Here is a 14,413-nt window from a genome sequence, read left to right on the forward strand (position 1 = left end):
TAATTAATTAATTAAAACTTATAAAATTAAAAATATAATAAAATCAATTCCTAACACAAACAAATCATTCAAAATCATAAACTTTTAAATCAAATCATAAACTAACACAAGTACATCTTTTAAAATTCTAAATTAGATTATCAATCTCATTCACTATCTACTAACCAACAATATAATTAAAGTAAAATAAAATCATTTAAAATCTTAAACTTACCTAAAAGTTATTTTTCATTAACTTTTACATTCATCCAAAATGTAATAAGAACACAACTCAATTTTCAAGAATAAGAACACAAAACAGAAACAGATTCTTAATTAGGGATGGAATCAAACTTCACAAAGCGCTACGGTAAGAGACAATATCACATAAACATATTCTCTGTTTTTGGTAAACAGAACTCCATATTCATTAAGGAATTTAAAATTCCAATTCACATTTCATCCGAGACATGTTCAGTTATGAAAATTTTTTGCAATAGACAATCAAGTGTTGTCATGGCCGAAGGCGACAACCAATCGTATCATGCAGTGTATATATGGAAAATTGAATACAATACAACCTACTTACAAAGTTACTATCCTATGGTCTTTATATATGTGGAAAATTGAATTGGCATATGATACACAATCAACAATGAAGAATAAAAAATAATATCAAAGAGAAAGTAGTGTGGACGGGTTCTTGCGAGTACGGATAAAACCTGCAACCCGTCCACAATTTGCAATAATATCATATTTCAAACCGCATTTGCCCGTATTGTGTTTTCAAAATCGCTCATTTGTATGCGGATTCGTTCGGATTGGGCAGTTTAGATAACCCTATGTCCAGCCCTAACAAATACACCTCTTGAGACTTTCTTAAAATTACATTATGTTTTTTTCAAGTTTCTAATTGTATAATAAATAACTCATTTTATTAATAATTCATCGAGCCAACTAACTATTTTTAATATTGTCAAAAATATATTTTAATTAACAACTCGAATAATTTTATTATTATATAGAAATGTAATTATAATTTTTTTAAATTATGTTAAATAATTTTTTTTAATAAAGGGATATTCATAATTTTTAAAATCACAACAAATAATCTGTAAACCTATATTTTTAAGTTACCCTAAATATTTTGATGTTTAATTTTATTTATCTTATTTTTTCTGCCGTCTGCATTTTTTTTAAAAAAAAAAAAAACATAAAATATATACACATACATACATGCCTAGAACTGAATCTGACTAGTTTTAAGGACCAGGTTCGTACAATTTGGAACCAAGTCACCAAACTCCGCAGGTTGGCTGGAATCAAATTTAACAGAGCAATACGATTGTAAATTTATCCTTATCAAATTAGGAATTATTTAGAAATTAATTTTTCATATATTTTATATGAATTCTATACTACATAAATTAATTTTCATCACATAATTACTCATCTCAAAAATTTTGAGTAGGTAACTAAGGCTATGTTTAGGATGTTGGTTTCAGGTTATTTTAGTGACAAAAAAATAAAATGAACTAAAAAATTAATAAGATAAAATATCACATTCAAATCATAATTATTTTATTTTTTCCTCACAAAAGTAAAAAAAAGTCAAAAAGCTTATCTCAAACTAGGCTTTGTAACCCCAGATTAAAATAGTCAAAAAGTCAAAAAATCAACCCACATCCCAAACGAAGGCTAATAAAGTTTGACTGAAGGGATTCTTAAGTATGCAAGTGCATAGCATATATATTTACGTAAGTTTTTATAAATATACGTAGGTTACCTCACAAAATTAAGTTTTCATAAAATCGCATAAGTTTTCACATGGACCCCATACTACATAAATTAATCTCCACCACACAATCACTCATCTCAAAAATTTTGGTAGGTCATTAATAAGATTTGTTTAGAGGGTAATTCTTAAATGGGTAAGTGCATACCATATGTATTTACGTAAGTTTTCATAAACATACATAAGTTACCTCACAAGATCGCGTAAGTTTTCATAAAATCGCATTAGCTTTCACATAGACCCCACACTACATAAATTAATTTCCACCACACAATCACTCATCTAAAAAATTCTAGATGGGTAACTAATAAGGTTTGATTTGAGAGTAATTCTTAAGTATGCAAGGGCATACCATAAGTATTTATGTAAGTTTTCATAAATATACACAAGTTACCTTATAAGATTGCTTAAATTTTTGCAAACATACATAAGTTAATTCATAAAAATTTTAAAAATCACAACTTAAGTATATTTGTGAGAATTTATGCGATTTTGTAAAATCTCTTTCTCTTCTCCTTTTTTATCTCTTTTCCTATTGGGAAATTGGTTTCTAGAGTGTGAAAATGTAAGAGGAATTTAAAGAATCAATATTAATAGTCATTCTGTGTAAAATAATTGGTACTCTACTAAAAAAAACCTGTCTATAATGAAAAACTGTCTATAATTTTTTTTTTTGTTGATAATGACTTATAATTTATTTTGCTCGTAGGTGGTTTATTGGTTATAGGTAGCAACACTCCTATTTGAATGAACAATCCTATTTATTGCAGTTTGGACATACTAATCCATACTAACCCTCCTTGAGCCTGTTGCTCTTGAGTATGACCCATGCACATCAGTTCCAGGGTTCAAATCCTAATAAAAAAAACTGTTTTTTTCCCTTCTGTTTTCTCTTTCCCATTTAGCCTAATACCTATAGTTTGACATCTTGAATACTCAAAACAAATCTTTGAGTATACATTTTCATGTTATTGCAAAGATCTGGTAGGATTGAAGAACAAATTGAAATGCTTCAATATTAAAGTGAAGACTATTTTTGGAAAAGCTTTATTATGCAGCAGGTTATTTATTTTGGTGTACGAAGAATATTTATTCTGTATATGGAAGACATTTATTTTTGTACAAGCCTCTGTTTTGGAAATACAGTGTTTTTGTATGTAATATTTAATTTAGATGGATTATACTTGATTGGTATGGATTTGTATGATATTTGGAATATGATGTTACAAATTAAAATTTTTGGATAGTTGATAATGTAATAGGTATTATTGATAATGGATTTAGATTATAATTGATAGATGTACTATTCTGTATATGTACAGGTTACATGTTGCATTGATAATCGAATGTATATAATTTAGAAATTAATAAAAAAAATATTCAATTTGTGCATTTTAAAAAAATTAATACTAGAGCTTTTGACGACTAAATATTTAGTAACCAAAAAATAAAAAGGGAACTTGTTGGCGACTAAACAGCTAGTAACCAAAAAGAAAGAAAATTTTTGACGACTAAAATATTAGTAGCTAAAAAGGAGCATCATAATTTTGGCGACTAAAAAATTAGTAACAAAAAAAGAGCGACACATTTTTAGTGGCTAAAAAATTGGTAGCTAAAAAACTGAAGATGAAAAAAAATTTCTTTTGGCGACTAGGCCTCGTTTGGGAACAGACTTTTTTAGTAACTTTTTAGCTTTTTGACTAAAATGTGATATAAAAAAAATTAGTATGCTTGTGATGACTTTTTGATTTTTTACGAAAAGATGTGCAAAAGTAGAGAGAAAAAAGAATTTTTGACTTTTTGATATGAGTTGTTGGCTTTTTTATTTTTTTAATAATTTTTTAACTTTTTGGCTAAAAAAGACACTTGCCAAACAATATGTTCTTTTGGGCGACTAAATTTTTTGTCGCTAATTGATAACTTTCAGCGACTAAAAAACATTAGTCGCCAATTCTTTTGCCAACAATTAGTCAACGACCAAATGAACGATCAAAAATTTTAGTCGGCAAAAATTTTTAATGACTAAAAAATTGAACTTTGGCGACTAAAAATTTAATCGTTAAAAGTGTAATTTGTTGGATATAAACCGGTAGGACACATAGCAGACAATCATGGGATGATCTATCAACGGACTAACACGTGGCAGAAGAGTGACAGGTGCATTATTATTGTGGTTTATTAGAGCAGAGGGACAAAACCCAAAAATGAGGGAATGTGGATGGGTTTTCGTCCAAATTCATTTCTTCTCTCCTAATTACTTGTATAAAATGGCCCCCCTTGCTTTCTCTCTCTAAATCAATGATGGTCCATTTCTAAGGTATATGTACACCCTCACACCCCACTGTGCGTGTTCTTGAAGGAAGTGTTGGAGAGAGAGAGAAAGAGAATGGAAGGGAGTTGGAGCTCAGGAGGAAAGAAGGAAAAAGATCAGCTGCACCTGCAGCTCCAGCAGCCCTTTCATGTAATTCATAAGGTTCCATGTGGTGATGGTCCTTATGTTAAAGCCAAACATTCCCAGGTATGCATGTCTTTCAATCCCTCAATTCTTATGTTGTGTTTGGATAGAGAATTTGGGAAGAAATTTAAAAAAGAAAAGAGAAAAGGTGTGTGAAATTAGGAGAAATATAGGAATATTTTATTCGCATTTCATCTATATTTTTTATTTTCCTTTCCAAATCCCTCCCCAAATACCCAACGAAACGCAACATTAAAGTTTCTCTTTCTTCAAACTTATCCATCTCAGTTTCTAAGAGTTATTTTATTTTATTTTTTTCTCCAAATCTATATCTCTTTATGTTCCTCAACTTCAAAATAATAATTATTAGAAAGTTTAAGATGAGATAATTTAAAAATATAATTTAATAGATTTAAATATTTTGAGATAAAGAGACAGAAAAATTGAAGGAATCTCTTTCCTTTTAAGATCGTTTGGTCAACGTATAGTTAGCTGGGGAAATTACAATTTAGTGTAATTTCTTTTTTTTAGATTGGGAAAAAAAATTTCATTGCAAAATTGATAAAAGATCGAATCAATTAAGTATATCAGTATCACAAAATCTCAAAAAGAAAATGATCAATTCAATGTAATTTAAAGGAAAAAAAAGAAGAAGTACACGTTAGTAAATATGATTCTCTACAATAATATTTTTACAATAATTCTTATAATACAATTGTAAGATTCTTTTATAATAATTGGACTACTCAATTAATTATAAATCATCTTTAAATCACTATTAAACACGCTTTAAAACTAGCCTTGCAATAGCAAGGATTATCGCAAGATGAATTATTGCAGAGAATCCTGGTCAATCATTTAAACAAATACCAAAAAACGAATATATTTTAAATCAAAAAGTTTAATTTAGTTGTGAATCAAAACATAGCTATTTTCCCAAACCCATTTATAAATATCATCAAAGGATATATATATATATATATATATAACCCCAATTCAGTGAAGCATTTACATTTGTAGTGTTATTATCATTGATTTACTTCTTCAAGTTCTAATAACAACTTTTCTATTGTCTAGTAGAATCAGACAAACAAATCATACATATCCAAGCCCCCCTTGTAACAATTCACTTTCACTATTATTAAGTTAATGATTGAAGTTGCTCTTATTCATAATGTTCTCGCTTGAAGCCCAAGCACTATAATTAATCCTTGGGTTAACTTCATCTATATATGACAAAGAAAAAATTATTTGATGTAGACTATTCAAAATGAATGGCTCAAATCTATTTGAAACAATACCACAAATCATTGCTCAAAGGACACTAATCTTATGATAATAAGCATCTCATTAAGTAATCCTTTTCTTTCACATTAATTGTATAATCATGGGCAAAGTGAAGTTAACCTATGATAATAAGTTCATTTTTCTCACTTTATTTATTCAGCAGCAATCTAGGAACACAAAGACCAAACATATAAGAGCCAAATTCATTATATATTCAAATTTGGATTAAAAATTTTGGGTTTTTTTTTGGTCTAATATGATTGAGAATTGAATCATCAGCTAGTGCAGAAGGATTTGGAAGGAGCAGTAGTATGGTTTTGGAAGGCAATAAACGGAGGAGATAGAGTTGACAGTGCCCTTAAGGACATGGCAGTGGTGATGAAGCAATTGGATAGAACCGAAGAGGCCATTGAAGCTATCAAGTCTTTTAGAGGTCTTTGCTCCAAACTATCCCAAGATTCACTTGATAATGTCCTCATCGACTTATACAAGGTACATGCTATAAAATGCATGCATGCATGCACACTAAATGTACTTACAAACACTGATAATCATATCATTAGATCATGTAAATATATATATGGTCTCTCTAAATTTTATTTTAACAGGAATCTCGTACACTGTCTCATCTAAGTGTGTAATATGAACATTCAATCGGAATAATTGATTAATGAGTGATTAATCATTGGGGATGTGTTAATGTAGAAATGTGGGAAGGTAGATGAACAAATAGCACTGCTAAAGCAGAAGCTTAGGTTGATATATCAAGGAGAGGCTTTCAATGGAAAACCAACAAAAACCGCACGATCTCATGGCAAGAAGTTCCAGGTTTCCGTCAAGCAAGAAACTTCAAGATTACTGGTATGCATGCTTTACTGACTTCCAACTTCTAACATCTATGGTTTTTGTGTTTATTTACCACTGCCTAATCCCAAACAGTGTTGCTGCACAATCACGATTAGGGATGATTATTTTAATCTGATCCGCGAAAATCTGTCCATAGCAGCCTGAATGGGGCAGTTTTTACCCAACCTGACACTTATGTAGGGCGGGAGTGAATTATATTTTTGTCATCCGCAATGGAGGTGTGGTGGGGTTGCGATGGGAGCAGATATCACCTCCCTGGTCTAAATCCAATCTGATATAATTAATAACATATATAAATAAATAATATTTATGTATATATATAAAATATAATTAGATATAAGAAAGTATTACTAAATGTCTGTGATTCTGTTTAAATATAAATAAACAATAATCTTACAAGTTTTACTATATATATATATATATATGGAAATAAAAGAAATTGTGTGTTAAGAATTTATTTTTTTGACTATTTGAAATGTGGTTTGGAATGTACGGGTATTAGAAATCTGTAGGGGCGGGGATGGAGTTGAAAATTTTCATCCATAGTGGGGTTGGGGAGGGGGAGCGGGAGATGACAAACCCATCCCAAACTCACCCCGTGCCCATCCCTAATCTCGATCAAGTTATGCAAAAAGAGTTAAATTAAGTTGACTCGTCTCTTACCTAATTGATTGATCAATCAGCTCCATCTATTCAGTGATTATTACTCTTGCACTGTGTTTGATTTGAGGATTTAGGAAGGAATTTGAAAAAAAATAGGAAAAAGATGTGTGAAATTAAGTGAAATGTGCTAAATTAGAAATTTTTTCCTTAAATTCAGTGATTATTATTCACATTTCACTTACATTTTCCCTTTTTCTTTCCAAATTTCTTTTTGAATTTCTCAATCAAACACAACGTTATTGATTTAAGAGTATCATGTTAATGTGCTAAGTTAGAACTTCGCAATTAGTAAATAATTACTCGACAACAATCTGAATTGCCCATTTAAGTTGTGACAAAACATGTGGCAAATTGTATGTAATTAATAACAAAACACGACTTTAAATATTAGAGTAGTTATAAAGGATTCCAACTTTCTTTAAAAGAGGCATGCGCTAATAACTTTCACTAATCTAATCAATTCATGATTGTGGTAGGGAAATTTGGGCTGGGCTTACATGCAAAAGCCCAATTACGTGGCAGCCGAGGTGGTATACAAGAAAGCCCAAATGATTGATCCAGACACAAACAAGGCCTGCAACTTGGCACTCTGCCTGATCAAGCAGGCCCGATACGAAGAGGCACGTTCAGTTCTCGAGGATGTTTTGCAGGCCAGACTTGCAGGCTCTGATGAACCCAAGTCCAGAAACCGAGCCGAGGAACTGTTGTCGGAATTAGAATCACTGCAGCCTCCTCCGTTGCTGTCGGACGTAATGGGCCTTGATGTGGACGATAATTATGTTGATGCACTGCCTCCGTCGTTGTTATCAGACGTGATGGGCCTTGACAGGGGCGATGATTTTGTTGATGGGCTTGAGAGGTTGCTGCATGAATGGTCCCCTTTGAGATCAAAAAGGCTTCCAATCTTTGAAGAGATATCCACAATTAGAGACCAGTTGGCCTGTTAATTTGATTTCTTAGATACGTGCTCAAAATATTGGGCCTGGGCCATTAAATATAAATTAGTCTTGGGCCGAGAAGGGTAATAATGTAAATTTATATGTACATAGGATTTCAGGAGTTGTGATTGGAAATTGGATTTCGCTTTCATTTCTTTGACTGCTTTTAGAGTGGGAAAAATGTTAGATAATAAAATTATTATTTTAGAATTTTCAATTCAAAAATGTTTGAGACGTGTAAATAAGGAACTCCAGTGAGAGCTGTAAACGTGGATTCCATCTTTTGATTTGATGTTTTGATTTATGATATTATATTTTGATTTTATTTTATTATATATTATCACATCATTAGAATTGATGTTCGGTTCTATTTTTTCAAAAACAGTTTTAAGAAAATTTTACTTTTTTATTTTTCGTATATTTTTGTTTTTACTGAATTTTTTTAACATTTTAAGCAATTTTTTTATTTTTTAGACACACCTAACATAAATACACCTAAAAAGTAAAAAAAAATCTTTTAAAAATTTACTAAATACCAAAAATACAAAAAAAAAATACAAGAATTCAGTACATTTTTTATATTTTTATGTATTTATTAATTTTTAAAAATATTTTTTCACAATTTTTTTACTTTTTAGATACATCTAAGTAAGGTGCATCTAAAAAAATAAAAAAATATTTAAAATTTTAACAATATTCACTAAAAATAAAAAAACGCGAAAATCAGAAAACTCAGTTTTCAAAAAACTTAATCCAGAAAACTTAAACCAAACACATAAGTTACGTTTGGTAGAGTTTTGTAAATATGATTTAAGAGTATGAGTTGTATTTGTAAGTTATGAAGTTATGATTTGAGTGTAGAAAATTTGTTGGGGGATTTGGTGATAGCCTTCTCACTATCTAATTTGTCTTTCAAAATGACAAGAATTATATAAGTACTTTCAAAACCCCATAATATTTTAAAACTTGTTTCTTTTACTATATTACCCTCATAACTATCAGCTCTTCTATTAAGCCATCTTCACTGTGTATTTCAAAGTAAAATGTTACACTCTGAAACTAAGACTAAATTTTACTTTGTATAAAAGTAAAATTTTACTCTGAAAAACTAGTAAAATATTAGACTCTACACAAAAGTAAAATTTTACTCTGTATAAAAGTAAAATTTTACTCTGAAAAACGAGTAGACTGTGAGATTCTGAAGCTAAAACTAAAATTTTACTCTGAAAAACTAGTAAAATGTTAGACTTTACACAAAAGTAAAATTTTACTCTGTATAAAAGTAAAATTTTACTCTGAAAAATGAGTAAACTGTGAAACTTTGAACCTAAAATTAAAATGTTACTCTGCACAAAAGTAAAAAAGCGAAGGCAGTGTTTGTGGCGGCTGAAGTGTTTGGCAATGACCACCTCTTGATAGTAAAATTTTATTGTCATTCTAATACCAGAGTAAAATTTTACTCTAATTCTCTCAAATAAAAAACAGAGCAATAGAATAAGAGTAATATTTTACTCTCATTATCTGAAACAAAAATGTGAAACCCCGTATTTTTATATAATAAAAATAATATATATTTTTAATTTTCTTAAATAATTATTCACAATATTTTGAATTTAATAGTCTGTATATTTTTATACTGAACATTTATTCAAAATAAAATAAAATAAAATATATATTTTTTGACTTTATATTATTACTCAATATTAATTTCTGAATCTTATGATATTTTTATTTTTTTTTTCTCTATATTTTTTTGTAATCAAATTATACTGGAACGTAATATTTTCTGTACAAAAATCCAATCAAAAACCATGGGTTTGCTCCCCATGTTTTCTCACCTCCTACCTTCCACGTGCTATCATTCTCTATAACAAAAGAAAACGTGGTGAACATGCTATTCTATACCACCAGGTGTTCAATTTCTCATTTTTTTATTTCTTTTCATCTTCCTCATTTTGCCCATAAATTGAGCCCAAGTCTTCCTCACCTCTCTTCACTTCTAGTTTCATCTCTCTCGGTTCCCTCTCCCTCCACCTCTCATTCTCAAAACTCTCTTTCTCCTTCTTTATCTATGTTTTTCCTCCTCCCCCGACCTCCATAACCATGGCCTCAACCCATACTATCATCATCCGAAACACCAACCCGTGAACTTCACCACCATTGGCGCACCGTCAGACCGCCACCACCACCATCACCTATTTCCATTATCATCTAGAACCACCATTCACAAAGTGTTGTACGTGAAGAAAGAGAAGAAGAAGGAAGATGGAGGAGAAAGAAACAAAGTTAGAGAAGTTTATTTTGAAGTTTAAAAGTTGGTTTTCGGCTTACTTTCGGCATGTCAAAACCATCCATTCCGGGAAGAAGTGAGACAAATAGGCCATGTAAGATGAAGTACGAAGTAAGTTGAAGAGATTGGCGAAAGAATGACGTAAAACCGTTAAGAATTAAGAAAGTTATGGGGTCCGAAAAATGGTTCGAAAAAAATATCCGAGACGGTAGAAAAATAATCTTATTTTTCGTCAAATTTTGGAGATCCGACGGCATGTAAAAAGAGACTGAACGAGGCATGTGAGTAGTGAACCAAAAACTAGGTTGTGAGTTGAATCTAATGACAGAAAAATAAGATAAAACGGAGTTACGATGAAGAAGATACAAGCATTTGAACTGGTGACATTGAAACTGAAATTCTGGGTCTTCTGTTCGTGCATGCTACGGCTGTGGGAGAAGATGAGCTTAAATTTTATCCAGTGTTTCTCAGCCCATGGTGCTACGGTGCATCCTAGTACCTTTAGGTTAATCGAGTGGTCCTTCGACTTTGGGGATGACCACCCTTAGGTTTTTCGACGTGTAGAATCCATTTTTGGGATTAGATTTTGCAAATTTTGAGTCTAAGATGATGATCAACAACTAAAAGTTCTAAGAGAATCCAATGACAGATCAACGGTGAGATTGCGTCCGATTGATGTGAAATTTCAGCAAGACGATCATGGAGCCAAGACGATCATATTTTACGATCAGAATCATAAATCAAATTCGGACGATATATCGTTAACAACCTAACATAGTAAGAAAACTCTCATAACCGTCTCATTCTTTTTAATTGTTAAATTTTTAGATTTGTGTTCATATGCTAACATAGCTAAAACTTTAGATAAAATTATGTTTATAGTTGTATGTAAATTTGTGATTGGTATGTTAAATATTTGAAGGTCATTTCTTTATTAGTAGCCTTAAAATCATGATATAATCTTGGATTTAGACTTGCACGTGTAGTTTGTGCCATTAAAGAGATGATTAAAGATTTTATTTGGTTTGATTATATAACTCTTCAATCTGCCAGAAACTTGTATGAATTTTTAGACAATTTTATGCTCAAAATTTTGAAATGATTTCTTCTACAAAGTTGTTGAGAATGATGTCTAGTTCATCCAGGAATTTTCTTAACAATTATTGAGCTTGGTACGAATTTATACAAATTTATAATTAAATCTGCTATTGTAAGACAGATTTTAGTATATGTTTAAAAGCTTATTAAAAATTCTATATTAAGCCAAATCTGGTAATTTCTAACTAAAATATGAAATTTGAGAAGTCTAATTTCATACTAAATTTTTAGATTGTGGATCTGATTTATAAATTTAAGTATGGAATTAATTTAAGAAAATGTGATAAATCTGTGTCATAAAATTTTTGGGAATTTTACAGAATTATTTATAACTTATTTTTGGGAATTTATTTCTGAAAAATGACCCAAACATATTTATTGAATATTCTGTACATTTTCACGAATTTTAGAACTGTATAAATAATTTATTTATAATTTTTATTACCTAAGGTATAACCTGAAAATTTCTAGACAGGTTTAAGATCATGACTTTAATTATTTATTCGGATAAAAATCAGTTATTATGTTGGTCCAATTCATCAAATATAGTAAATTAGTAATCCATGTATGTGTGTATTGTGGTTTATTTAATATTGTGGTAGTCTAATCTTGTAAATTAAAGATCCATGCACGTGTGTGACTTTGGTTTATTTTCTCTGTATCTAAATTATTATTTCATACCATGGTTTAAATAAATTGTTTATTTAAATGCTGTATATTTATTTTTTATTGTGTGACATGTGTAATATTTTATGTTGGGAATTTTAATGAGTTTGTATAACATCAATTGTGATTAAAAATTGGAATTATTTGTGAGTAATATCAAAATTAACTGAAATGATTAACGACATATACAAAGTTAACAATTGACGGTTAATACCAGTTGTTCAGAGTGAGTCTTGGTTTTAAAGAGTGTACGTAATTAAGGGTTGACGGTTAATACCGGTTGTTCAGGGTGAGTCCTGATTTTAAAGAGTGTATGAAATCAAGGGATTGACGGTTAATACCTGTTGTTCAGGGTGAGCCCTGGTTTTGAGAATTCTCACGTAAATTGTGTTGCGAAACTCTAAGATGGCACGGGACTTATTTGAACTCTTTTCGGTATTTGGTTTTGGAATAAGGGTGGATGTGCCGGTGGCACACAGGGAGGTTACGTACCCCTGGCAGACCGTTTCCTTGGGGCAGACCACGGATGCTACTGATTGGGTATATAACTCCGGACGTGGGCATCCCTGGTAGTTACGGTTGGTAACACTAAAATATTTGACCAAGGGAGGGTTTCAAATTAACCGTTGCCATGCTTAGTGGTTGGTAAGTTAAATTTCTTTGGTGAGATTTTGAGTGTCACCTAATTTATTAAAATTATTGAAATTATTTTAATGGTTGTAATTTATGCTTACAATTATATTGTTATCTCATGTTTATAATCTCATTATTTTTCTCTTAAAAAGAATGGTAGGTTGGTTATGTTTTCTTACTGTATTGCAAAACTCATGGCATATATTTTTGTTGCCCTGGCATTTTATTCCAGGTTTTGGCGAGAAAATAATTGAAGCTGAAATGGAGTTGACGCTAACGTAGAGCCCTGGCTGACTTGAAGTCATGACTAAAGTCGAATAACTTTATTATCTTATAAATTAGCTATTAACGACCTTATAATTTCATTTGATGTTGTTTTTGGATAATCTTAAATTTTTATTAAATATTATTTGAACCTTTGGTTATGTACGAGAGCTGGAATGTCCTATTAAGATGTCAATTTTTTAGTTTATTAAGTCATTTTGTTTATTTAATTTCCCTTGATGTTTAAAAAAAAATTTGGGGCGTCACAAAAATAAAAATAAATCAAAAAAAAAAAAAAAAACAAACATACAAAAAAAAAAAACAAATTAATTAATAAATCAACATATCTAATTGAAAAGAAAAATTTCTAAAACTCGATCAACAATCACAAATCTCAATGAAAAGAATACATGTGTTCAACAACACTCATACACACAAATATATATATTTATATATATATTCAAAACTCAAATCTGTGTTTAAAAAAATATGTATAACCAAACAACTCCACCAGCACTCTTCTCTACATGGTCGTCATTGTTGATCGCGCGTCGTTGCTGAATGATGTTGGAGAAATCAACGGAAAGATCGGAGTAGAGAGATATGACTTTAGATATATTACTGTTGATTTCTCGAATTAAAGCAACGTTCTTGACGAGATTGTCAGGCATCTTCAACTGGTGATTCTTGTTAACCTGTTGAATCAAAGCTTGATTCCAAAGCGAGCGGCGGAAGAGGATCGGACGCCGACGGCGTTGGCGAGGTTTGAAGCTTCTAGATCTGAAGCTTGAAGGAGTTAGAGAAGGGAGAGAGGGAGGAAAAAGACAGAGAAGGTGGGGAGAGAGTGGGTGGAGAATGTGAGAAAATTTAGTTGAGGGTATAGTAGACTAAGAAAATATTTAAATAATAAATTTTGTCCTTTATACAAGATTTTATAATTATGAGGGGGTTTAGTAAGTATAATTTTTTTCTTAGTCCTTTTAACAATGAAAAGAAGATAAATGGAGTTTATAGCCAAATTTCTCAAATTTGTTTGGTTATGGTTTTTGAATAGAGTGTTGAATTGAGTTTTGAATTGTATGTGGAATTGAGTTTTGAAAGTTTGATTTGATATGTAAAGTAAGAAAATTTGTTTGGTTATGAGTTTTGGAAAGAGTTTTCAAAACTTATTTCAAATTGTTATAACTCATAACAAAACACACTACTTTCACACTATTTAAAATTCTGATCAACACTCATAACCAAACTCTACTTAAAATTCATTTAAAAAAATTATTGTTAACAGAAAATAACATTAATCAATTTTTTAATTGAAAATACTACAAAGGAAATAATTTTTTTTCAAAATAAATATTCAAAAAATTTAAATCATAAATATTTAAATAATCTAAAAAATTGAATAAGTAAAAAATTAAAATAAATATTCAAAAAATTTAAATTGTAAAAATTTAAATAATTTAAATATTCAAAAAAATTTA

General features: G+C 30.2%; 1 protein-coding gene across 1 annotated transcript; it reads left to right on the forward strand.

Moving 5' to 3' along the window:
• The first annotated feature begins 4,066 nt into the window (after positions 1-4,066).
• LOC114273763 (protein SULFUR DEFICIENCY-INDUCED 1) lies at positions 4,067-8,206 on the forward strand. Its single transcript, XM_028215577.2, has 4 exons — positions 4,067-4,292; positions 5,796-6,008; positions 6,222-6,377; positions 7,523-8,206. Exons 1-4 carry the CDS (start codon positions 4,161-4,163, stop codon positions 7,991-7,993), a joined length of 972 nt encoding a protein of 323 aa, XP_028071378.2. The 5' UTR covers positions 4,067-4,160; the 3' UTR covers positions 7,994-8,206.
• Positions 8,207-14,413: the final 6,207 nt, after the last annotated feature.

Source organism: Camellia sinensis, chromosome 14 (genome assembly GCF_055761805.1).
Source record: "Camellia sinensis isolate YWXY chromosome 14, ASM5576180v1, whole genome shotgun sequence".
NCBI lineage: Eukaryota > Viridiplantae > Streptophyta > Magnoliopsida > Ericales > Theaceae > Camellia > Camellia sinensis.

Bases quoted from the DNA above. Each gene is read 5' to 3' on its own strand.
- LOC114273763 (XM_028215577.2), top strand. From the start codon at position 4,161: ATGGAAGGGAGTTGGAGCTCAGGAGGAAAGAAGGAAAAAGATCAGCTG. The intron at 6,009-6,221 runs GTACATGCTATA...GTGTTAATGTAG, and splicing joins TCCTCATCGACTTATACAAG to AAATGTGGGAAGGTAGATGA. The intron at 6,378-7,522 runs GTATGCATGCTT...TGATTGTGGTAG, and splicing joins AAGAAACTTCAAGATTACTG to GGAAATTTGGGCTGGGCTTA.